This window comes from Amblyomma americanum, chromosome 3, assembly GCF_052857255.1.
Source record: "Amblyomma americanum isolate KBUSLIRL-KWMA chromosome 3, ASM5285725v1, whole genome shotgun sequence".
Taxonomy (NCBI): Eukaryota; Metazoa; Arthropoda; class Arachnida; order Ixodida; family Ixodidae; genus Amblyomma; species Amblyomma americanum.
Window position 1 is genome coordinate 200,510,673 of NC_135499.1, and position 24,216 is coordinate 200,534,888.

Consider the following 24,216-nt stretch of genomic DNA (forward strand, 5'->3'; position numbering starts at 1 on the left):
GCTGCCAATCGCGGAGTGTCGCCCACGCAGAGAGAAATTCGTGTGACGTTTTCGGAAGTGAATCAATTGTTAGTGCAGTGCCTTGCCCCGTGCCCCTTCCACACGTTCGTCCCGTGTAAAGAGTCATCCCAAGAAATGCACCAACTGATAGTGCCGCAGCAACTTCCATACTCTGCCGCACCGAGCACTTCGAAGTGCTCGTAGACGGCACGCCAACGCTCCGTGTGCGGCGAGCCCAGCCGAGCGACTGCGGCACTCGCAAGCCGGCGAATATGGGAGCAGCTGGCGCGAGACGCACCGAGGGCCAGCTGTACTGTACGCGGCACATAACGATGGAGGGGGGCGAGAGCACGCTGCCTGCCACACATCTAGGCGTCAGAGCCGGTTGTAAACCGGCGGATACGCAAAAGGGACGCCGAAAGCAAATAAAAGAAAAATAATAAAAATTGAGAAATGAAGCAGTTCGGTGCCGAACGCTTCGGAAAGGGTCGAAGTCTGCGAAGACGTGACCAAACGTGCAGCAGACGGCAGAGAATCAGCGCGGGATTTGCTCACACGCAGATATGATGGGCCGCTGCTGTGAAAACACGGCTTCTCCGCGTCATTGGAATCACAAAACAAACAGCGTTAGCAGTTCGACGTCTTTCTTCCCTTTTTTCTGCCCTCTCTGTCATTCCTTTTATTTTTCTTTGGGGGGGGGGGGGAGCGGCTCCAGAAGGAAACTCATGGGTCTGAGTTTACCTTCGTTAACGCCCTCGAGTTTTTTTTTTTTTTAATTTTTCTCCGCCACCGCAAGTGCAGCCTGTGTGCGCGAACTGCGCAGTCGGCCAATCGAGCAAACTAAAGCGGCGTTCTTTTTTACGGCCACACTTGCGGAGACACAGCTCGGCACGGTTCGCGTAGGCGAACGCTTTTTTCAAGCGCCGCTGCAGGCAACCACAGACAGGAGAGGCGAAGGCGCGCGATGCCCCCTGTACGCTGCACAGCTGTCACCTGGGCCGGAGCAGAAAAGCAGGAAGCTGGCCCCAACCGACGCGGTTGAACAGCCGGGCTTGTCCAAACGACCTTCAGTGTGTTTCGCGCCACTTCGGAACTTCAGAGACGCCGAGCCGCGCTACAGGGAGACTTGGAAAGCAAACACGCTCGGAAGGAAGCGAAATATGCTGCGGGGGCAATATTACGCGCTAGCGTAAGGAGCTCATTCTGCTGAAAACCCGACGTCGGCCGTCGTTCGGCGTCAGTCGGAAAAAATCCCCGAAGTTTCGAATGAAAGAAGAAATTAGCCGCCGTAGGGGTTCGTGCCAACGCCCTCCGAGTGCCAGGTGGGCACGCAACGATAGGCCACGTAGGGTCGTTAGTTCAAGCGCGTTAGTGCGGCACCTAGTGAACGCGTCGTGGCGTGTAGGACTCAGTAACGTGTGTTTGGGATTTGCACTGATGTTAGTGATTTTTAAAAATAAAACCAGACATAAATATGCTAATTAGGCGTCAGAAATTGCGCGGAATGTAAAAGGCGGTGCTATGGTGCTTCACTGTACCGAAACAAACCGTGTGCATGTAGTGCCGTAGTACGTCGTGCAGCGTAGCCTAGATAGTGATTGGTAATAGGCAATTGTGATTGTAATCGATGACCGTGATTGGCTATTGGATTTTCAGTCAGTGAGAAATGAGAGTGAGGAGGAAGAAAAAGAGAAAAAAGGAAAAGGCGATATCGCGTTTACTATTAGGCGAAGCTTAAGCGAACCCCTAATTTTTTTTGTGTGTGTGAGGAAAAGGTGTTTTTTGGAGCCTAAAGACTAAATAATGCATACATTATAATACTTCGCAAATAAATCACATATAATGAATGCACAAAAACAGCAGCTGCTTTAACGACCCTTTCGTTACGCCGATGATTGAGAGCGTTTGGAGGATATCGGTTTATGTCCTGACTGCAGCTCTGGATACGGTATATAATACCTGCATCCAATAAAGCACGGCGTATATTCACCACTGGTTAGGTATCTCGTCGAATAGAATTAACGCTTTCTCCTAAGTTCACATAGACTTTTCTTGGATAATCCTGATAATAGGTAGACCATATCCAAGCAAAGTATTTAAGGCTTTGGTGCACGTGTGTTCACGCTTTAAGCTCCAGAAACGAAGGGGACTGATGCACCGTGTTTTCCACGGCAGACTTGAGTACCAGCTCGTCACACTGTATCCGAAGCATTTGAACCAGGTGGGGCCTCAAGTGCACCCAGCAAAGAATGCAATACATGTAGTGACGGATGATGCTGGCTCCAACACTTTCCACCCTGCTCACACTTATAAAGCTCTCTTCTGTGCTTCATCTTTCATGATCTATTCACGTGGTCTCCACTCGCAGCGACTGCTGTACTATGCAAAAAAGACAGCCGAAGGATCAAGCAGAGACAATGAAGGAAGACGGTTCGCTGTGACGACGCCCTCGCAGAGAAAGGTCAGCCGCATACCACGCAGGTTCGTTACCTTAGAGCGCGCTGGGGCGTGTGCATAGTCCGGGCACAGGGCATCAGCCATTAAAGCAGCTGCCTCGCTCGCGCTGCGGAGCTCATGACAGGGGAGCAATTTCGGGAAGTTCTTGCAAAACAAAACAAAATAAAAAATACGCAGGTAAAACCTCTCGCGTGGCTGGCCCCTGAGAAAACGCAACAAATAGAGATGAACCCGAAGTAATAGGAGGCCATACCGCGTTCCCCTATGCGCCCTATACCGCCTGACAGCTGGCAGGCGCAAGAAGGAACAAAGAAAATAGCGGACGAAAATCACCAAGTTCCCGAAGAGGCGGTAGCGAGTGTCGTCGGGAAGCCATGGAGCCACGTGGAAGTTTCGGTATCGCATAATTCATGAACGTAACGACAGAGTTTTCCTGCGTTTTGTGTTAATAACATCCGCTAGTTAATTAGGGAACGTGTAATGGCTTAATCAATATTGGTCTGCTCTATTATAGAGCCGAGCGAGTTCCTGCGCGGTGCCCTTTGAGTAGTGCGAAGCGGCGACGCATAATAATAATAATAATAATAATAATAATAATAATAATAATAATAATAATAATAATAATAATAATAATAATAATAATAATAATAATAATAATAATAATAATAATAATAATAGGCTCGCCCGCTGGCGCGTCGCAAGGTGAAGCTCGAGTTTTCCTGCGCAGCGTGTGTCCGCGTGCAAGACTGTGACGTCGCAGTGCGTGCAGCCGCGCTGATGCATGCGAGCATCTCGGAGGCAGGCCATTTATACAACGCTGGCTCCTGTCCAAAAAGCGTAGACGTGCCCCGGGCCACGGCCGATGAAGCGAAGGAGCAGCGCCGCCGCTCGATTTGTCCAGGGCCACTCGCAGCCAAGTCAGGTGGGAGGAGGAGCGCGCGTACACGTACGCGCCACGCACATGTGTACTACATTGCTCTGCATAGTATTACGGCACACGCATAACTGCACTCAGAGGTAGCAGGCACATGCAGCGCCGATAGCCGCCTAACCCGCCCATTGCAGCTTTGTTTTCAGCGCCGGCGTTTTTGTTGATTTTTGTCTTACTTCTGGCTTCAATGACGCGCCCAATACAAGCATAGATAGCTGACCCCGTTTCACGGAGGAAGGGCGATTAGGTCAACAATGTATACTTAATTGCGAGCGTGTGGAGACTCTTTACTTTTTACCCCCGTGACTCTATATCAAAAACGTGGGAAAATGTTTTGACTAGCTCCCCTCCTTTCTTTAATCCAAAAAAAAAAAAAGACGCGAGTCTAGCGGCGTCAAAATGATTGATGGCCCGATGAACCGGCCAACGTTCTCCGCGGTGTTACCCGCGTTAAGAGCCAAGTTTGGCGCGGCATAGTTGATGGATCGCCTGGAACTAGCGTCACTATCCTATAAGGTTGCGCTCTAAAGCATTACGGAATACTTAATATTGAGGCATATTATGAGTTTGGGGCTTCCGTCCACAGCCAGCGATCGCGTATATAGTTCGAATGGATGTCGCCCGAAGCGCGCTGCACGAAAGGTAAGAAGCAGCACTCAAGAGAAAAATATATAAAAAATACAGCTTCGCAGTTGACACCGTGATCTCTAAAAGTTTGTGTACCCGAATACCATATTTTTTTTCCCCTGGCACAGATTTTTTCTGCCCTATTTGAAATTTTAAAAGCCTTCTGGGCAAAATTAAGATTCATTGCGGTGTAGAGTTGTCGTATAGTCAGAAAAAAGAAAACAGAAAACCCTGCTCCCCTGCCAATTCGCAGCGTCATATCTCCGCATGCCTTGCGTGCGCGCGAAGTATGACCGCCTCCTACAATGATGGGTCGAAGCTGCATAATTTATTTCGCAACGCACGCATCGTGAAGCCATTCGGAGAATTCGCTCACTTTTCCCCGTACGCAGCACACGGGTGTGGTCGCTCGTCAGCCATCCCGAATGAGCGAGAGGCTCCTGCAGAGAAGTCACCTGGACGCGCGTCCCAATGCCCACGTTATTCCAGGAACCAGCCAAAAGCTACAGCTCGCGCCTCCTCAACCCTGCTCCTCAGAGCCCTGGGGATGACCTCCTCCTCCTCTATCCAGCCGCATTTGGTCAAGACTCGTGCACACCGGGTGGAGGGGGGGGGGGGGGGGGGGATTCCACGCAGCCCACAGCGGGGTCCAGCATGGCTGCCGCAAATGGCTCCCCAGGGGTCAGCGCGGATGCTTGCCGCCAGCATCTGATACGTTCCCTTTCGCTTATTTGCCCTTTGACAGTGCGGCTTCGCTCAGTTGGCCGACGCGGCGGGAGTCGTTTTGGTAGCCGGCATAGGCGCACGTGCGCCCCAGCGTTTTGGCCCGAGAGTGGCGAGCGAAGAAGCCGCGGAGGCGGCGGCATGGGAGCCGACAATGAAATTCGCAGCTGCGGGCGCCCTCCGCCTCACGACGTCCACTCCTCCGTGTATGCATGCATGCCTCGGCAGCTGGTACAACACGCGCGGCGCGTGTGCACGCTCGCGCAGCGGGGTCACGAGACGGCGCGCGGGAGCCATCTGCGTCGATCGAGCTCGCCCAAACGCATCCGTACATGCGAGCGAGGGAACCGTGATTTACGCTCCCGGCTCCGGCGAGATAACCTGACCGAACCGGGCCGTGGCTGCCGTAAATCTCGGCCCAAGAGGGGGCGTCCCATCTCTTTGCTCACCGGAGCTGTCAGGTGCGGGCAAACGAATGCAAAGCAGCGACTATTTAGCTAGGGGACAGTGCATAGTGAAAAGAAACACAGATGGTTGCTGAATTTAGCAGATTATTTTCGGGGCACTGACGTCACACCCGGCGCAGCTTTGAATGCAGGTAGTAAAAATACTGACGCTTCCACGAGCACGTGCTCGCGGTGTGTTTATTCATTCCGCAGCGCGCATTCGTTGGAAACATCACTCTCTTTTTGCTTATATGCGTGCGTGCTCATCACTTCCTAGCACTCTTTACACAAGTACTGTCACCTGAATAGCCAATCAAGCCTCTGTAGTATATAATAAAGAATGCTTCCACTCCCTGTGCCTTTACAACGGGAACTGGCTCAATCACATTTTATGCTCAGCTGCGCCCGTGCTTGCCTGACTGCATGTTATTTTTTTAAGTTTTTGTTCTCATTATGCCGTTCTCAACAACAACAAAAAAAGGCCGCCACCGTCTGGAAGACGAAGTAACGAGCATTAGCTGTTTTGTTTACTAGACGAAGAAAGCGAAGAAGAACGCGCCCGTTGTCGAGTTACACCCCCTCAAGATACGTAGCAAACAGAATTTGTTTCATTCGGGGAGGGGGTCAAGGTATGGGCCTAGAATTCGGCTTGCGGTGCCATATGGTAACGCTTCAATTAGTAATTGCATGTATACAATGTTGATCTGTTATTTAATTGTGATTTTATTTCTATACACCAACCCATAGGGTCTTATTTGCCTACCCAATTCGGTACACAACTGTACCCGGATGGCTGTCCCTTCTTGTCGGAGTATATATATATATATATATATATATATCGGAACGAATGTATACGGTCCCGTGCCGGGACAGTCTTCCTCCCGTTATAGGATATTTTTTAGGGGGGAGACGGATGGGAGGGCACAACAAATTTTAATGGCCGCGGCCCCATAGTTCCACCTCCATCCACCATATTGGACCGTGACGTCATCATTGGCACGCGGCAGGTGGTTGTTTCTACAATGCTATTGTAGATGGCGCTACAAGTCTCAATGCGAGATAATAATAATAATAATTGGTTTTTGGGGGGAAAGGAAATGGCGCAGTATCTGTCTCATATATCGTTGGACACCTGAACCGCGCCGTAAGTGAAGGGTAAAGGAGGGAGTGAAAGAAGAAAGGGAGAGAGGTGCCGTAGTGGAGGGCTCCGGAATAATTTCGACCACCTGGGGATCTTTAACGTGCACTGACATCGCACAGCACACGGGCGCCTTAGCGTTTTTCCTCCATAAAAACGCAGCCGCCGCGGTCGGGTTCGAACCCGGGAACTCCAGATCAGTAGTCGGGCGCCCTAACCACTGAGCCACCGCGGCGGGGCATGCGAGATATGCTGTTTTCTAATTGCTGTCACAGTGGCGCTGTGATCTCAGGGTGGTGGCAGACCCCACTAAATCTCGAAACGTGATGAGTAAGAGCTAACGCTCTTAGAAAAGCGCACGCAACGCGGAGGTGCACGAGAAGTGTTTGTGCAAACACAGACAAAAAGAAAGAACACGCGCTCTATGTCAAGCTCTGCGAGCAACGCGGACTATAAATAAGGAAAGTTCCGGCCGTGATATGTGTGCCTCGCGCTTCCTGTTTGGACAGTGCGGTGAGACGGCGCACCACGCGACGGTGAAAAGACCCAGGATCCGCTTGCCTCCACTCGGTCGGCGAGCGGCTGCATGCCCGCGAGACTTCCTCGCTTCCCATTTCTCGCTGATAGCGGCGAAATTTCAACCATCCGCGCGTCGCGCCTGTCACGTCAGTCGGGTATTTGCCAACGATGAGCAAGCGCGCAGCTCATGTAGTGGAGTTCTCGTGACAGCTGTAATGAGCTCTATCCATCTCTCAGCTTTAAACGCATGAAAAGAAAGCTCCTTTTGCCCCGCCGCGGTGGCTCAGTGGTTAGGGCGCTCGGCTACTGATCCAGAGTTCCCGGGTTCGAACCCGACCGCGGCGGCTGCGTTTTTATGGAGGAAAAACGCTAAGGCGCCCGTGTGCTGTGCGATGTCAGTGCACGTTAAAGATCCCCAGGTGGTCGAAATTATTCCGGAGCCCTCCACTACGGCACCTCCTTCTTCCTTTCTTCTTTCACTCCCTCCTTTATCCCTTCGCTTACGGCGCGGTTCAGGTGTCCTAAGATATATGAGACAGATACAGCGCCATTTCCTTTCCCCAAAAACCAATTATTATTATTATTAAAGCTGCTTTTTTAAAAGAAAAAATCCTTGTAACCTGGATTCAGAGGCAATGGAAAGAAATATAGGGAACAATAGGAGACGCCTATGAACCGCGAGTGCCGCGACAATTTTTCTCCGAGAAAATAATTACTTTACGACGCCTCACAAATATCGTTATCAAATCTTAGAGGCTAGCCTATATGTGACCTTCGTAGTAACCTTGAAGAAGCGCTATCCCAGATGGAATCAAGCACTCATTTCCGCCCCTTAAGTTGCAGTTCTTCAATGAGGCGACGTCAGCTGACCTCGGGTGGAAAAAAGCCCATGGCACCAGGAGCAAACAAGCCCTTGTACAGCTGAATAAATAGCATCTGGGTGGTACGGATAGGAGCGGTGAGGCATGCCAGGAGCAAAATGGCGCTATCGCAGGGACTGACAAACACCAATAAGTGTTCGCTGAATTAACAGCATTTTAAAATGTTACCGAGGCGTGCGTAAAGGAAAGATGCGAAGAGTAAACGCTGCATCTTGAAAAGAAGTACGTCTGAATCGAAAGCGTGGAGGCTTAGTCTAATTTTGAACTTATAACAATTTATAATAAGTTTCTTACCTTCGCAGACCACTACAAGTGTTCATGCTTAGTCTTATTTATTTACTTATTTTATATAGAGAATACCGGCGTCGCATCGAGGGAATTACCGCACGGAAGACAGTTTTAGAACGACGCGGCAATTTTTTTCACAATAATAAGCAAGAAAGTACAAAAACAGAGATAACATCAAGGTAAGAAAAAGCAATAAGTTCGCATTGCAAAGGCTACAGAAAGTTCAAAAATGCAAACAATATTACACTGACAAATACAGCAGAGAATAAAAACCACGACTACCACCGACTGAAACACATTCATCTGGCAACAAGTTAATAATAATAATAATTGGTTTTGGGGGGAAAGGAAATGGCGCAGTATCTGTCTCATATATCGTTGGACACCTGAACCACGCCGTAAGGGAAGGGTAAAGGAGGGAGTGAAAGAAGAAAGGAAGAGAGGTGTGCCCTACTGGCAACAAGTTCCACTCTTTCTTTTTCGAAAAAAAAAAAAGGATGATCTGCGCACTTCTCTGAAGACATGCCGTGCAAGAGTTCAGCGGAAACTTCAATTTCTCTCTGGGGGAGTCGACATTGATCCCGCCCAAATCGTTCTGCGCCACCGACACTGCAGTTTCCCGGTGGGTGGTCCCCTTACTTACATCGACACGCCATCGAGAGCAACAGCACTGCGCCGACAAAGTGCCGACGTCGGGCGATCGCAAAGCGGCGAGCGGAGAGAGAGAGAGAGAAGGTCGCGCTCCTTGTGTGGTGGCTCCTTGCGCCGTCGGGTCGTCGCAGTCGAGGCCACTCCGGGTCCCTCCCGAGAAGCGCCGAAACCCGACACCTCGGGCTAGAATCCGGGCCGCCAGACGCGCCGACAGCTCTATCGCTGCCTCGTGGCCCCTCCGTGGGGCAAGCGACTGCAGGCGCATGAAAAGACGCCGTTCAGCGCGCGCATGTTTCGCGCGAATCGCAAATGCACCACGCGGGCAGCAGCGCAGACGGTTGCGGGCACTTACGACCGCGCCGGAGGCAGAACAGCTCCCCGCGACGCAATCGGGACCTCCGCTAGACGTGGCCGCTGCTGCAGGAGAGCGAAGACTTCGACACAGTGCGCCGCAAATTTTGGTTGGTTAGTTGGCCTCAAATAAGATGGCACATACTTAACTACGGAGCTAAGACACAGGCGGTTAATTGCTGGAAACAGGAGCGTTTTGAAGGGAAAAAGAATAATAATAGTGTGTAGGCTGACAGATTTGAAGACGCAAAGACAGGGGTCCTGTTAACTCAGAGATCGAAGACGGGATAACGGCTTATGTGCACAATCGTGTACAACGCATGTAATGTTTCAGTTTCGCACTGACTGAGAGCGGGAAGAGAGAGAAAAAAAAGAAAAAACTCAATATGTATCTCGCTGCAATTCTTGCAGGAAATTTTGCACAGCAGAGCGCACACTCAGGGCCTGTCACTTCGACCAAGCAAAGAAGCGCCAATGGAAAGAACAACCGCAGAGGACACAGGCAGACCCAACTGGTGAAACGGAATTTGTAATAAGCGCCTCCCCGCAAATTTTGTTGCCACCGCATTATCGACAATTCCGTTCTCTTTCTCTTCGTCTATATCCTCGCAAGACGTTCCTTCCGACATGGGGACAAAAAGGGGGGGGGGGGGGGGGGGGTGGGGGGGGGGGTAAACTTTAGGGGAGTGCTTGCAAGCGCGCCTTCTTCACTCAACCACGTAACATTAAGTCTCTCCGAGACAATAAATTGACGAGCAAGCAGGCTTAAAAGGACCGCTGGAAACCAATAACAAAGAACCTGCGTTTTTGCTCATATGATCAGTTCTTTCCTTAAATAGGATCGCACCTTGGGCTGAAACTTCTAAACCAACCGCTATCAGCACCAATTCATGTCACTCAATCCAGGGGCGTCGCGTCGCGGCTCTCAACCGCATATAATATTCATGCTTATACATCGTGAGACGCATCACCATCATTCTGACAACCAATGAAATCGGTGGGGCGCCGAGGGTGCTCCTGAACACAATGTAAATGACTCCAAAACTGAGAGAGCGGAAAGGGGTGGAAAACGGAGGAGTTTACCGCGGTTACTTTCACGCGTTACATAAACCAGCAAGCTGACAGACCCCGTAAAACTTTCGGTGAGCGCGCCCACGGGTCGGCGCCACGTTCGCGGAATTTCTCGAGAAAAGTTATCAATATACGTGAACGGGCCTACGGGCGAAAAAGCCGCCCGCGTACGGGTAACCATGACGACGCGTGTCGGGAGAACGGTGCCTGCTGAGGCACGCGGCATACCCTGGATTCCTCCTTCCCGATTTCCTCCTCCCTCTCGGCGACCTTTTACATCGACGGCGGCGTCAGCGGGGCACGCCCCCAGCGGGCTCAATGAATGCGCGGCCGAATATCAGCCGGAACCTCCTCGTCCCGGGCTGTTTTACATACGAGCGGGCGTTGCGTTTCCGGCGGAGCGCGTGGAGCACGCAGCCCGAGACGCCAATTACAAACGATGCTGCCGAACCCAGGGACGCTTCTTCTTGTTACCTCCCCCCCCCCCCCCCCTCCTGCCTCCGAACGCGTGTATCCAGTGCTCGCAACACCACTACGTAACCCGCTTACTCGCTGTTTTGGGCGCGCCTACAACAGCTTGTTCGACCCCCCCCCCCCCCTTCCTCGCCGCCCTCTATATTTTCTGCGCATATTTTGCTGCCACCTAGCACGGAGCACACACAGAGAGCAAGCTTCGTGGCTGCTGCGGCTTCTCCACAGTGCAGTGCACGGTAGACAAATGGGCGGCGAGATACGCGGAAGATTGCGTTGGGGGCCGGTTTTTTTTTCCCGCGCCGTGGGCACACCCCTTTAACTGAATTCAAGGCCGTAATCACACGTGACCGCAGCGCCGCAGATGGGCGTTTTGTTTACACGATTCCCGCAGTTTGCTTGCTTGTTTTGCTTCATTTTGTTTTGCATGTGCCCTCCTACACCGGGTGCACTTAGCCTGAGCGCGGCCTCCTTTATCTCGCGACCTAACGATGCTCAGTTTACGTTTCGGCTGACTGCAAACCGGTGCACCGCAAGCTAGCGGGGGAGTTTCGTAACCTAGGGTGTGGGCGGAACACCTCAGAATGATAGGTCGAATAAACTGGCTCTCTGGAAAAGACTGATTTCATTGAAGGTCGTACACCACTCGCCAATGTATGGCTTGAGCAGGCAGAAACGACACTGATAAGATAGAAGCAGTCACCGTGTCCTTCAATAGATTTTTTTCTGACGACAAGGGTATGAAGTTTTTTTTTTCCTTTGGGTGGAGCAAGCTGAGGCGCGACACACCCGAGATTTGAGCCTATTCGACAAACTAGACTGACCGTTCACTCCTGAATAGTGTGTGTGTGTGTGTGTGTGTGTGTGTGTGTGTGTGTGTGTGTGTGTGTGTGTGTGTGTGTGTGTGTGTGTGTGTGTGTGTGTGTGTGTGTGTGTGTGTGTGTGTGTGTGTGTGTGTGTGTGTGTGTGTGTGTGTGCGTGTGTGTGTGTGTGTGTGCGTGTGTGTGTGCGTGCGTGTGCGTGCGCGTGTGCGTGCGCGTGTGCGTGCGTGCGTGCGTGCGTGCGTGCGTGTGTGTGTGTGTGTGTGTGTGTGTGTGTGTGTGTGTGTGTGTGTGTGTGTGTGTGTGTGTGTGTGTGTGTGTGTGTGTGTGTGTGTGTGTGTGTGTGTGTGTGTGTGTGTGTGTGTGTGTGTGTGTGTGTGTGTGTGTGCGTGTGTGTGTGCGTGCGTGCGTGCGTGCTGCGTACTGACAATCAGTAAAGTCTTTTGCCAGTCACTCATCAGGATTGCGCCACTTGGCTAGTGCCTTTGACGTAGAGGCGTAAAAATGTCTTCCATGTGTTCCACAGTCCCTCAAGGTAGCTAGCGTCCGCTGTCTTAACAAGAACACTCGGCCCAGAAGCAAGTGCTGGTGCAACCGGCGCAGGTATGCGCCAATGCGAGGTGAGCTGCACGGCCCTGGGAGAACGAAGCCGTAAACAGCTTGTAAACACTGCGACAGGCTCGTGCAGCTCAACGACCGAGCGTTGTCATTGTTCCGCTAACGAACTCGGAGGCGTCGCCTGCCCTCCTCTAGCCTCCCCTGCGGCCATCGAGAAGGGGAACTGCGGCAGGCAGGTGACAATTAAAGACGGCGCGACAGCTTCGGCGACGCGAAGTAGTACATAACCGGGGGGGGGGGGGGGGGGGGGGGGGGTGAAGTCGCGGGGGGAGGCGAGGCGGTTTCGCGGCAGCAGACATGGCGGGAACAATGAATCACCACTAAGCGCCACCGCACGCCAGGGGAGAAAGTGAGAGAGAAGAGGGGGGGGGGGGGGGGCACTATAGGAACGTAGTTCTTCGAAAGGACCCCTCGCTATTTTTGTTCTGTTCCCGCACGCTTCTGCCAACGCCCGCCCAAGCAGCCGCCGGCACACCATGTGGAGTACGGTGTCAAATACAATTTCTCGTACAGGTGCCCAAGGAAAGGGAATAAAAAAGACATCCCACCGAAACAATTCTGCTGGAATGGTTCCCGCTTACAAACAAAGCTGTTGGCAATGGCTCAGCCCGCCGTGCCCTCTTCGATGTTTAAATGTCGCCGGAGGCTGTTCATCCTTCGAACTGGGCGTATCGCACGAGTGACTCAATCGGCTGAGTGGCACGTTATCGGTTCCTTCAAGATAAGCGCGCCCCACATTTTTCGTCTGTTCCTGTTTTACTTTATTCGGTTGGCCAGAGGTACATTTTTCACCGGACACTTCTTCACTTATTCCTTCGCGGGACCGTCAACACCGATAGTGTGTCGACGCAAACTCTGCGGATTCTGAGAGGTGTGCTCTCTAATCTAACTGGCACAAGCAACCGCGGTACTTGTGCAACGTGGACCGGAGGTCGGACCACTCCGCTGGAGGTCACAACACAAACTAGCATGATCGTGCGGGCAGGCTCTTTCACTACGCGCGAAGTGTGACCCTTATAGCTTCAGCGCTTCCCCCTCCCAAACTCTCCGCAAAGCCTGCCATTCGCGTTGTCAATGCGGGTCCCGCACTCCGGAACGCCGTCGCAACTTCAAAAGGTTCCTCCCGACAGGACTGCGCTGCTTTTGTGGTCGTTCGTTTAAAGGCGCGCGCAGCGAACAAGCGACGACCAGCAGGCCACGCCAACCTCCTCCCAACAAACACGCTCTTGTTATTCATGAGATTGTCGGGACGCCTTTAGAAGCGCTTTGCGCGCGCGTCGCACCATTGTTGTTGCCTTCCCCCTTATCTACGAAGGCGACAGCAACGTCATTGTTTCTAGTAAGTTTTGATAAGCCCTGAAATGGACACTTCTGTAGAATCTGCGGTGGAAAAAAAGAAAACATACGTCGAGAGCCCTAAACTCGTCTACACGCACACAGCATTAGAAAGTACATCTCTGCCAGTAACTCCTTCATTTCTACCTGTCTTACTATCACTACCTTCCTTTCCGTTAATGGCAACAATAGTGCTGCTCGGCACTAACCGTCAAATTTTTCTTTTAATTTTATCGAAACGCTTTGAAATATATTCAAGAGTGCGACATCAACAATTTAGATGAGATTAGGAGATTGACCCACGATAAAGCGGCTGGCCGAAAAGCAATGAAAAATGCATAGTAGGTTAGAGCGTTCTTCAAGCGATTTGCATGATTTGCTGTCACCTATGTCAGAAACAAATTGCTCTTGCTCCTACAGTCGAAGTTCTAGTCCGAGCAGTTCCGAACTAAGCGATGAAAAATATTATCGTGGTTACATGCAAAAGGCCAATTAATTGGCCACTGGATTAAGTTTCATTGAGACGCAACGATGGTAGCGACAACACGACGCAAAAGAAGTCCTCCTTGCTGAACGACAAACAAAATGCAATGCGAATCGCATGGTAAACAATTTCAGCGCCCAAGACTGCGTCGTCGCCAGCTAGGCGATGGGCCTCTACTCAGTCGCCAAGTCTGCGAATCAGTAAGATCCTTTTTTTGTTGGATTCTCTCATTCTGCAATTTTATTATAAAATTATCGAAGCGAGCAAGCCACCCTCATTCACACACGGGTAAAATTTTCTGCCCCTCGATAACGAATGAAAGAATTTATCGAAACTATACTTTCGTGCGCGGGATTCCTGGCCATGCGGTAATTCAAGAGTTTCTAAAAGAGCGTCAAAAAGAGAACATCTGGTTTTACCTCCGGTTTTAATATTACCACGACACAATGGCCTCACACGTCGACCCGCCGCGGTGGCTCAGTAGTTACGGCGCTCGGCTGCTGACCCGAAAGACGCGGGCCGCGGCGGCGGAATTTCTATGAAGGTGAAGTTCTAGATGCCCGTGTGCTGTGCCGATGTTAGTGCACGTTAAAGAGCCCCAGGTGGTCGAAATTTCCGGAGCCCTTCACTATACGGCGTACCTCATTGCCTGAGTCGCTTTGGGACGTTAAACACCAATAAACCAAACCTTATACGTCGATGCTTTGCTAGTAAAGCACACGCCTGAGGTGGACACGCTCCGTCCGTAGCCACGCACCACATGCGGCCTTTATCTGTCTGTGAGGTGGAACCTCAAGCCAGCGCATAGCTAATCGCCGCGCTGCCACCCTTATAAAAATGGTTTGTAGACAGTTTGTAGAGTCTATAGACTACCTATAGACTCTATTCCCTTCTTATAGATTTCTTTTTGTCTATTCATAGTATGCACACTGTCTATATAAAAAGTCTACTAAAAGTGGCCATAAATCTATAGATTGTCTATAGACTATCTATAGGATTTGTATTGCCTATAGACTGTTCTCTAGGGTTTCTGTATAGAGAGTCTATAGACTTGATAGACAAATGTCTATGGGCAGTCTATAGACTGACTAAACGTTTTTATAACGGCACACTTCAGTCTGCGCAGGAAACGCGCGGCCGCGTGTCACTGCAATTTTGTTCGGACGTATATAACCACCCACCTCGGGACAGAATTTAATGCTCGTCGCACCGAGCAGTGCGCGCATTTGAGGGAGAAAATAAAAACCGCTACAAATGCACAATATCGGCTCAAGCGCCCGACAAACACCTCAAAAAAATGTGAGCTGCGCTCGTCAAAAACTGCAGACGCTGCGACGAGCCCGATATGCGACCACTTGTTTCCGCCGGAGGTCGAAACGAGCCGAACGGCTTCGCAGCAAATAACTGCACACTTTCTCTATACAGAGAGGTTTACGTTCCGCGTCAGACAAGAAAAAAAATGGAAAGCAAGGCAATGATAGAGAACCGCGCAGTGGCGCTCTGTCAGAGCGACTCATTGGGTGAACCCAGAGAGATTTCTCGACACAGGCACCTGAGCCAATCGCGTCATCGCTTAACTTTCGTGACCCACTTCGTACACGCCTCAGCATGCTGCCTTTTACGTATGCACCCCCGCTTAATTCATTTGCGGAACAATTTCGCCTTCGAAAAATGGAGCGGCCGATACACTGCCGTCATGTCGCCTCGTTTCAAAGCCGGACATCGGTCTTGGTTCTTTTATCTTTTTTTCTCAAATACCAAGGACGAGATTAAAAACAGCGCATATTATGACAGAGAGACATTTGTTAAGTTAATACGCTAGAGCCGGATACAAAGCTATTGCTTTGTCTTTTGCGGGTTATGCCTTATACGGTTATACACACAGCATGCAGCCGAAGTCGAAGCTTATCTAAAGACAAGCACCCTGAGACCTTGACCGCTTCTGAAATACTGCCACAGCAGGTTGTTCTGAACGCCGAATGCAAATAAGAGGAGCAGTTCTCATTCATTCTTCAGTTTTATATCGATTGCTATACAGATTTTTTTTCTTCGCTTCAAGCAGAGCAACCGCAGCGCGATGTAGTGCTGTATTCTGACACGAGTCCTTGCGTGGAATGCGAGAAGCACCGGCCTGATGAGCTGTCATTGATAAAACTTAAAGGGCGCTAGCGGACCGTAATGTAGCGCTACCTGCCTCCTCTTATCTGTGATCTCTTATCACAGATAAGATGAGGCCAACTGCCCCATCTTAGCTGTCAGCCTGATTGGAGCCGTTATGAAAACCGCCAGCAGGGTTTCGATTATTGCCGACAGTGCGATTGTCCGGACCCCGTAGAATATGTTACGGGTCCAATTGGACTTATTATTGGAAATATGGCGGAGTGCTTGAAGGTTGCTTCACTTCCGCCACCGGTTGGCCCGATATTGCACTGCCTCCGGGATCGGCCTTGTCTTTAGAGCGTCTTTACTATCCTGTCTTTCTATCCCATCTTTCAACTCTCCTATCTGCACGTGGTAGCGCTTGTGGCTCGTCTTGAGCCAGTGAGCAGGCCTGTGCACTTTCCTTTTCTTTCTTCCTGGCTACAACAGACAGACAGATTATTGCCGTACCTTTCTTCGTCGGAAAATGCTAGAAGTGGACAAGCGTTTAATATGTTTCAGAATTTCGCAAAAAACGCTTTCATGGAAAATTCCTTCTGGGCACTGGGGAGCGCTGGCTTATAGCAAATTGTGAAATATTTATCGCCGCGTGTTCTGCTAAACCTTGCTGCAAATTTAGACATGCTTGTTCGGCGTTAGTGATCTAAATGAGACAGAAACAATAGTCTTGTCTTCCAGCATGTGACTTACCATCACGGTTCGGTTAATTTCCACCCACTCGCGCAGCACTGCCCTGTATACACAGGCCGCAATTAAGGATCGTGCTCTCTATAGCGAACAGCAATCGGGGTACCGATACAGAACGAGCAGTCCGTGACTGCACAGCCGCATTCGCCACGTGCGTGATGAAGGGGAAATGCGCATAAATCAGCCCTAAACACTATCAGAAACGTGGTCACAATCGACAGGTGAAACGCCGACCGCTGCTCACCTGTCTGCGTTGCTGCAGTGATTGTCCGTGGCAGGAGCAGCGGCAACCTGGCGACGGACTCCGCACTATGCTGATGGCCGCCTTGCGGCGTTTCTTGGACTTCCCCAGGCAGCCCCACATCTTGGCCACTGTTCACACGCGATGCGTCCAAGTCGTAAGCAAATAGGAACTTTTCCGGGAGCGCGTAGCCGTTGGAGACCGCTGCCACGGAAGCACCGGCATGCGAGTGAAGTCAATCGCGTGTAGTGCACCACCCTTCACGCCGTGACGTCAAGCATCGCGATTAGAGTCCAGGAGTTCAAGGGCTTCTCTGGATGTCCATGCTAGGTTCCGAGGCGGTCTCTTCGTAACTGCACTGGGGCATCGCTTCCGCTTCCGCATCTGTTTAGTGTCTTCCCAGCGACTATATTAAAGGCCAAATCGTTCCGACGTGCCCATCCTCATTTCCAGCGCGGTATGGCCTACAGAACTGGGTGCAGAGCAGAACAGTTACGGTGTGCACAGATGCTTCCAGCGGACGTCGCTTCTTCTTGCCAGAAGCCTACCCCAGCTCGAGGCTACCCCAGAAATCACTGACTCGCCCGTAGAGCGATAAGGGTCGGTCGACGACGAAGCCGCCGTGAAGCACTCACGGGCGACGAGCTTCGACGGCGGAACGTCTCCTCGGAGAAGTGTTCGGCTTTCTCGAGTTGTGCCTCGTAGCTGGGCCACTCGCTCGCAGGGGTGGATTGACAGTCAGCAGTCGCAACGGCGGTGGTCCCCGCGCGCTGTCTACAGCGGCGACTTCGAGTACGCGCTTCGATTACAGAAGCACGTCGTCAGGTATCGCGCACCGGCCGCTAGACAGAAGGCGCAAGTCGATGTGCACACCGGCGGCCGGCAATCATTCCGCACGCAACAGCACACTAATCGCGAACCGAAAGGGAGAGGGCGACGGTGGTGGAGGGGGGAAACTCGGGAGTCGCGCATGACGAGCGATGCGGGCGCGCTCCGGCGCGCGCAGCGTGCGTTACGATACGCGGCTGAGGACGGTGCGACCGCGCGCAACGAAGTCTATCGCCGAAGAAGAGGCGGGCTACGAACGGACGACCTTTCACGCCCAAGTGGGCAAACAGTCTCCGATATAGCAGACGCCCCCGCGTTGACCTGCCTGCGACGGGCGTAGAAAAGTATGGGAACTCACCGTGTAAGACACGGTGTCGACGGCTCAACTTGCCTAAACTTGGACGTAAATACTAATACGGGCCTTCAGCGAATCCTGTCCACAGGTCTAAACTGCTTCGATGTCTCAGCAGCCGAAAAGCGGCGGCGCGCGCGTTCTTCGAGCGGCGATGCGGCCACGGCGGCAGCTCGCTAGCGACCAGCTGCGGGCCGCGTGCGCGATTCGGCCTCCCAAACGCACACGCACACACCCCCTCGCCTGGGATCCGCCTGTCTGCGTGGTGCGCCAAGCGAGCGCTGACGGAAGACGCTGAGGGAAGCGTTCGCCCTTCCCGCCTCTCGCCGCTGTCGATGGCGTTTGCTCAGCGGTTTACCGAGAATCCGCTCGCTCGGAGTTTGAGCTACAGGCTCTCCGGAACGGCCCTTTCTCGCGCCTGTCGCAAAAGTGTCGCAATGAGAGTGGCTTGCATTTAGGCTCTGTTGTACGCGCATATGGCTATAGTTCGTCGTTTGCTCCAAAGATGTTCAAGATAATCTGGTCAGAATCCCAGTGCTCCAAAGTAAGAAATGACAATCTAATTGGAAATAATAACTTTGAAAAATTAGTTCGTTATAATTTCTTGCCTTTCCTTACAAGAATGACATGTGGGCTTTAACAATCGTCCGAATCAACGACAGAAGGAAATTCTCAGAAATCTTAGTGATCTTAGCTAAACCTTCCCAGGTTCACTGGGCTTTCAACACCACCCTTTTGGTGCTCGGCAGGTCATCGTAGCAAAACTAAAAATTCCCAACACTTTTCTGGCAATGTTCGCAGGCCTATCTCGCGACACCAAGCCTTTGCCGACTTGCGGGACGCGCAGCTGGATCCTCAAATATTTCTAAGCACGGATGTAGGAGCCGCAGTTAATTCTAAAAAAAAAACAAAATAAAAATCCCGTCACGTCTCAAAAGACGCACCGTTTTTCTGACGCCCGCACGACCTCGGTGACGAAGTGGCGCGCAAAGTGGCAGGCGACAACGCCACGCCGCATCGGCTGCTTCGCCCGACGTTTATTTTCGTTTTCTTCGCAGAGAATGCGCTCCTACCGCCTATTTTACAGTCGGCTCCCCGACTCCCGTATGTGCCACCCTCCTGAGTACACAATCTGTACCTCACGCACTGACTAGCTCAGGCCGCCGGAATCTCTCTCTCTCTCTTTTTTTTTTCTTTCTTCGCTCATTCACTTCCTTGCGCAATGCCTCCTCCTGGTCTTCACCGTTTCAAACGCACCCGCCTGATCTGCGTTCCCAAGCGGGGATGTAACACAGAGAGAGGGGAGAGTTCGGCAGGCTTCTCCAAACACGCTTGGCCCAGATTCCCGCTAATGTGCCTTCCACGTGAAGCGGCTGCTGTTGCTGCTACTTGCTAATGCTTCCGCAGCGTCGCGACCAGAGGAGGCAGCTGGGTATCGGCGAAACACGCCAAAACAAACGAGCAAAAATAGTCTCCCGACCGAAGAAGCGGCCGCGGAACGTTTAAATTCCGCTGCCCTGAAACAGCGCACATACGTCAGAACGTTTGGCGTCTCAAACTAGAGGAGCGAAGCAACAATGCAACGTCCGTGTGTGGCTTTCCACCCCGTCGGGCGCGAAACAATGGCGTCACTTTTCAGCGCGTACGGTGATGCTCGACTTGGAAACAACAATAAAAAATGGGATGTGACGCTGCAGAGGTACGCAATGACAGCTTTCTCAAGCGTGACGAATGCTGCGACGGTAGCAATAGACAAAAGCGCACGCCGCGTTTTCCGCCACACTAGCAATAATCTCGGCGACGTCCTTGAGGCGACAGGCGCGTTCAAGTTCGCGGACGAGCTCTCGCGACCACGACGAGGAAGCCGGCACAAAACGGGAAAAATCGGTCGCTCGCTCAGCTGTCGCGTTTCACTCCGGAACAACAACAGTGCGCTCACGCAGATCACGGGCGCTCTCTCGAAGGCCCACGGATGCAGCCGCAAACGGTTATATCCCATGCGAAAACAAACGCAGGATGCGGGGCCGCCTCTTAGGAGAGAAGAAATCCGGTCTCGGCGAGGCGTCTCCTCCTAAGGTGCAGTCATCCCGCGTTGCAGCCGGGCAGCAGCACCGACGACCACTGCTCAAACAAGCACCGCTGACAGCTTCGACGGCCGGGGAGCAGCACGCTGGGAGCCATCCGCCGAAAAAACCACCGCTGAACACGTGACGGTCTCCGGATTCCGTGAAGGGAAGAGGCGCCGACGTGCGATGGTTGAGGAAGAGCGTTGGTAGGAGCGCGTGGCGAGCGTATTTTTGTATCGCAAAGCGGCACTAACGAGACGGCAGCAAACAATCACGGCGGCCAGGGGCGACGAAAAGCACTACGCACGAACGCTGCCGGCGCTTGGAGGCGAAAGCGAAACAGAAACAGAGCGCGAATTTCGCGTTCGGCGCGCGACTGCTGCTGGCGGAGAACGAACCGGCGCTCACGCACGCGTCAGCCGCGCCGGCGGCCGTGCGTGCAGGGGCGTGGCCTCCTCCGCCGTGCGGCGCGCGCACGCGCGGACCGCTTGGAGGGAGAGGGCACGCGTCTGCTGCCGCGACTACGCAGAAAAGAGGGCAAGGATATATACCCAGAAAGGAGAGAAAGGGAGCCCTGGTTGCCAGACGCACGTGAGCGAACTCTCCGCTCAGCCGGTGTCGACTGCGATGTGGAGCAAGCGGGATTTGTGCGAATCAATGTTCAGTCTTGATGTTGTTACGTGGAATGCTTGATTTGACAGACGGACTTGGCCATAGACGCAGCTTTGTACACGAATATCGTCACAGTCCACGTTTCGTACTTTGTGGAGCTCGTCTGGTAAGAAAGAAGTCATGTAAAAAGACGACAGTAACACCAATATTCCAGAAAAGTATATTGTAGGATATTGCGCGTAGATCGCACGCATGAAAAGAGGTGCAGTCGACATGCCTGAAATCAATCCTGCTCACATGCCGCCTGTGCTTGTCCCGGCTTTCTTTTTCGCGTTTTTTTTCTTCTGCTCCCGATCATGCACGCATACGGGCTGAAAGAATGCGAGCTTAGTTACTGCATCGGTAACCAATACCGTATGTTAGTGCTAATTATAATAACAGAGCGAAGGCGTAACGAAGGGAGCTGAAAATGTATCAGGGCAAGGTTCCGGTCGCGTTAGCAGATGTACTAGTGTATGCTAGGCGCCACCGCCTGACGTCACGTTTGCGTGGCAGTGAAGCAGTCGGCAAGGGCACAGAAAGGAACTGGATAACGCTCACTTGTTGCTTCCGGTGTCGGTCAGCATGTAGTTTCCATCCAATGCACGCGTTGAGGAATTTACGCATTCCCTCCATTCACGTTTCGAACGGCACGTCACACAGCGAAACACAGATGGCGCCAGAGGAAGCCGTTTTCAAGGCCAGCGTGTCATAGGGCAGGTGGCGGCATTCAAGAGGCCCGCAACATGTGGCCAACGCAGCTGTCAGCAATAAAAATTAAAAAGAAGAACGGGCCAGTGTTTTAGCGTGTCGTCGCTGGTGCAATCTCATGACCCGGAGTTTTACAATAAGAGGAACAAAGAAAACAATTATTGTTGAAAGGGAGATTGCACCATCGGAAGAACAGGCTTTGCGAGTGAAATGCGCTATCGCTTCATTCCGTGTAAAAAAAAAAAGGAGAAAGAAAAAATAATTGTCAAAACATTCAAACTAGAACAATGGTGCGAAAGGCAAGGTAAACAGTTGAAAAAACCGGAATAACATGGAACCGAATGATAATACTCCAGGAAGAAAATACGGGTCACGCAGAGGCTTAGTCATCTGTTTCCGCGAAGTGAACGCTCTATAAAGCAGGGAAGGAAAGCGCACATCCGACTTAAATTGGCAGAACAATGGGAGCCGGTATACCGAAGGCAGGAATATTATCCCCGTATGCCTTGTTGCGTGCGCGAAAGGATTAAAAAAAGAAAAGTAAGCACAGCTGGTGTCTTTGTATTCTTATATACGGCAGGACACTGAGTTTTACTAACCTAAAGGAGCGGAAAAGAAAGCGCATTCGCCACAGGAGTCTATAACAAGCTCCACATTATAACGCAGTTGACATAAAAAGAACGTGTAAACGACTATGTTCAGATAAAGCTTTAGCAAATGTTCAGCTTATTTTTAGCTTTAGCTTATCTTCTTACATGCCCCTGAAGGCTGCTAAGAAGATAGCTTGTAGGTTTGAAAGAACCAGCCTAGTATATTTTTCCTGCAGGAAAATGTTTAAGATCTCCACTGTCCACGTATTCCATAATCTCTCTTTTTAAGTCCTTCGGCATTGTAATCCACCATCATAAAAAGCAGACTGAATGAATGAATGAATGAATGAATGAATGAATGAATGAATGAATGAATGAATGAATGAATGAGCGAGCTAACACGCCTTCGGCAGGATTTCTTCCCTCCCCCATTCGTCTGTCTCTCTATTTTTTTATTTTTTTGCAGCGCCGTTCCCGGCTCCCACTAACAACCTCTCCGCTAGCCAACAACAGACGCCGCACACAAAGCGGACGCCCGGCGTTAAACCGCCTGTGACATCCGGCCTGGGCGCGCAAGTTGGCACCGCTAACCCGAAAGCCCACGGGTCTCGCCGGTGCACACGCACACACCCCGCGAGATTCGAGTCTGGGCTCGTTTGGACAGAATCAACGTGCTCGTTCCGGAAGTGAGCTAAAAGCGTCGCATCGCGGAGCAACTTATAGCCAGCCAGCCAGCCAAGCGAGGCAGCCCCGGCTCCAAGTAGCAGCGACAACAATCACAAATGCGCCAGTGGTAACACAGCAGCAGCAGCAACAAGCAGGCGAAGACCAGGGGTGCAAAGAGCGGCCGAGACAGCCCGGGGCTGCCGCCGCTGAGGGGCCAACGAGAAAGGCGACGACCGAAGTAAGTCGGCGGTGCTCGAACGCCAGCAGAGGGGGCCCCGCAACCGCCGGCGCCGCCTCCAAAAATATGTCCGGCGCTGCGGGCTTATTTCGAGAGGAGTAGACGCCCGGTGTGTGTGTGTGCGTGCATGAGTGCGCTCTCGCTACGCTGTCGAGGTCCGTATCGCAGGGTGCCGCAGCGGGGTCGCAAAGTGGGACCTGCCCGACCAAGAACGCGACGCACGCAGCGACGACTGGCGCTGCGTCTTCGTCTTCGAGAGACCCCCATTATACGGCCCTGCTGTCAGGCCGCACCGTGCGCGAGGGTCTCATAGCCTGTGCGAGGCATTCGCCACGTGCAACGCTGCAATGGCCGCCTGATGCGCCCCAGGTATAATAATAATGATAATTGGTTTTAGGGGAAGGAAATGGCGCAGTATCTGTCTCATATATCGGCGGACACCTGAACCGCGCTGTAAGGGAAGGGATAAAGGAGGGAGTGAAAGAAGAAAGGAAGAACGAGGTGCCGTAGTGGAGGGCTCTGGAATAATTTCGACCACATGGGGATCTTTAACGTGCACTGACATCGCACAGCACACGGGCGCCTTTTGAGTCTCGCCTCAATCGAAACGCGGCCGCCGCGGTCGGGTTCGAACCGGGTACTCGGGCTCAGTAGCCGAGCGCCCTAACCACTGAGCCACAGCGCCGGGTAATCGACAAAGTGGTTTTTATAACAATCACTGAGTAGACAACAAACACGCGGTGCAGCTGTTTTAATTTGAAAAAAAATTCTTTCATGCCTGTCGTCCTCCTCATCGTTGTGAGTCCATTGAAATAGAATTTCTCTCCATCAAAGTTTGTCGTCTGTTCGTCTTTTTGAGCGTATCTCGGAAAAATTCCCGCAGGCGATTACCATAAAGTACATAGGCAAACAAGGAAAACGTGGGTGCAGCCAATCCTCGCGGGCTTCACGGTGTGCTTATTTCGTAACCAAAAGCGCACAAGCTTCCTAACCTGTGCCGGAAGAAACAGGTCACCGCAGACAAATGGTTTTAGCATTATGGAAATGTTCGCAGGCAGTCGAACGAAGCGTCAGGCTTATCGGTAACGAAAACAGCACGTTTCGGCGACCAACGGCACAAAACGAACAGTTGCCTCGAATAACCCACAGACCCATCCATGGGGCATTTGAATATGTTCCTGAACGCGTACACGCCTCAGCAGACTCAAGCCGTA

General features: G+C 51.9%; 1 protein-coding gene and 1 non-coding gene across 29 annotated transcripts in view; both read right to left on the reverse strand.

The window, feature by feature from the left end:
- The window catches only part of by (focal adhesion protein tensin), a 248,222-nt gene that overhangs the window by 65,886 nt on the left and 158,120 nt on the right, over window positions 1-24,216 (reverse strand). For 2 of the 28 annotated variants that reach the window (XM_077659646.1, XM_077659636.1), the window contains exon 1: window positions 16,904-20,552. The exons of 24 other annotated variants lie outside the window; for them this stretch is intronic. In XM_077659646.1, coding sequence (XP_077515772.1) covers window positions 16,904-17,023 — 120 coding nt within the window. In that variant the 5' untranslated portion in view covers window positions 17,024-20,552. Of the gene's footprint in view, window positions 1-16,903; window positions 20,553-24,216 lie in introns of those variants that run through there. 2 more of the 28 variants (XM_077659645.1, XM_077659638.1) reach the window with 2 other exon arrangements.
- On the reverse strand, window positions 6,486-6,557 carry TRNAS-ACU (transfer RNA serine (anticodon ACU)). The gene has a single exon. It is a non-coding gene; the product is annotated as a tRNA-Ser (tRNA).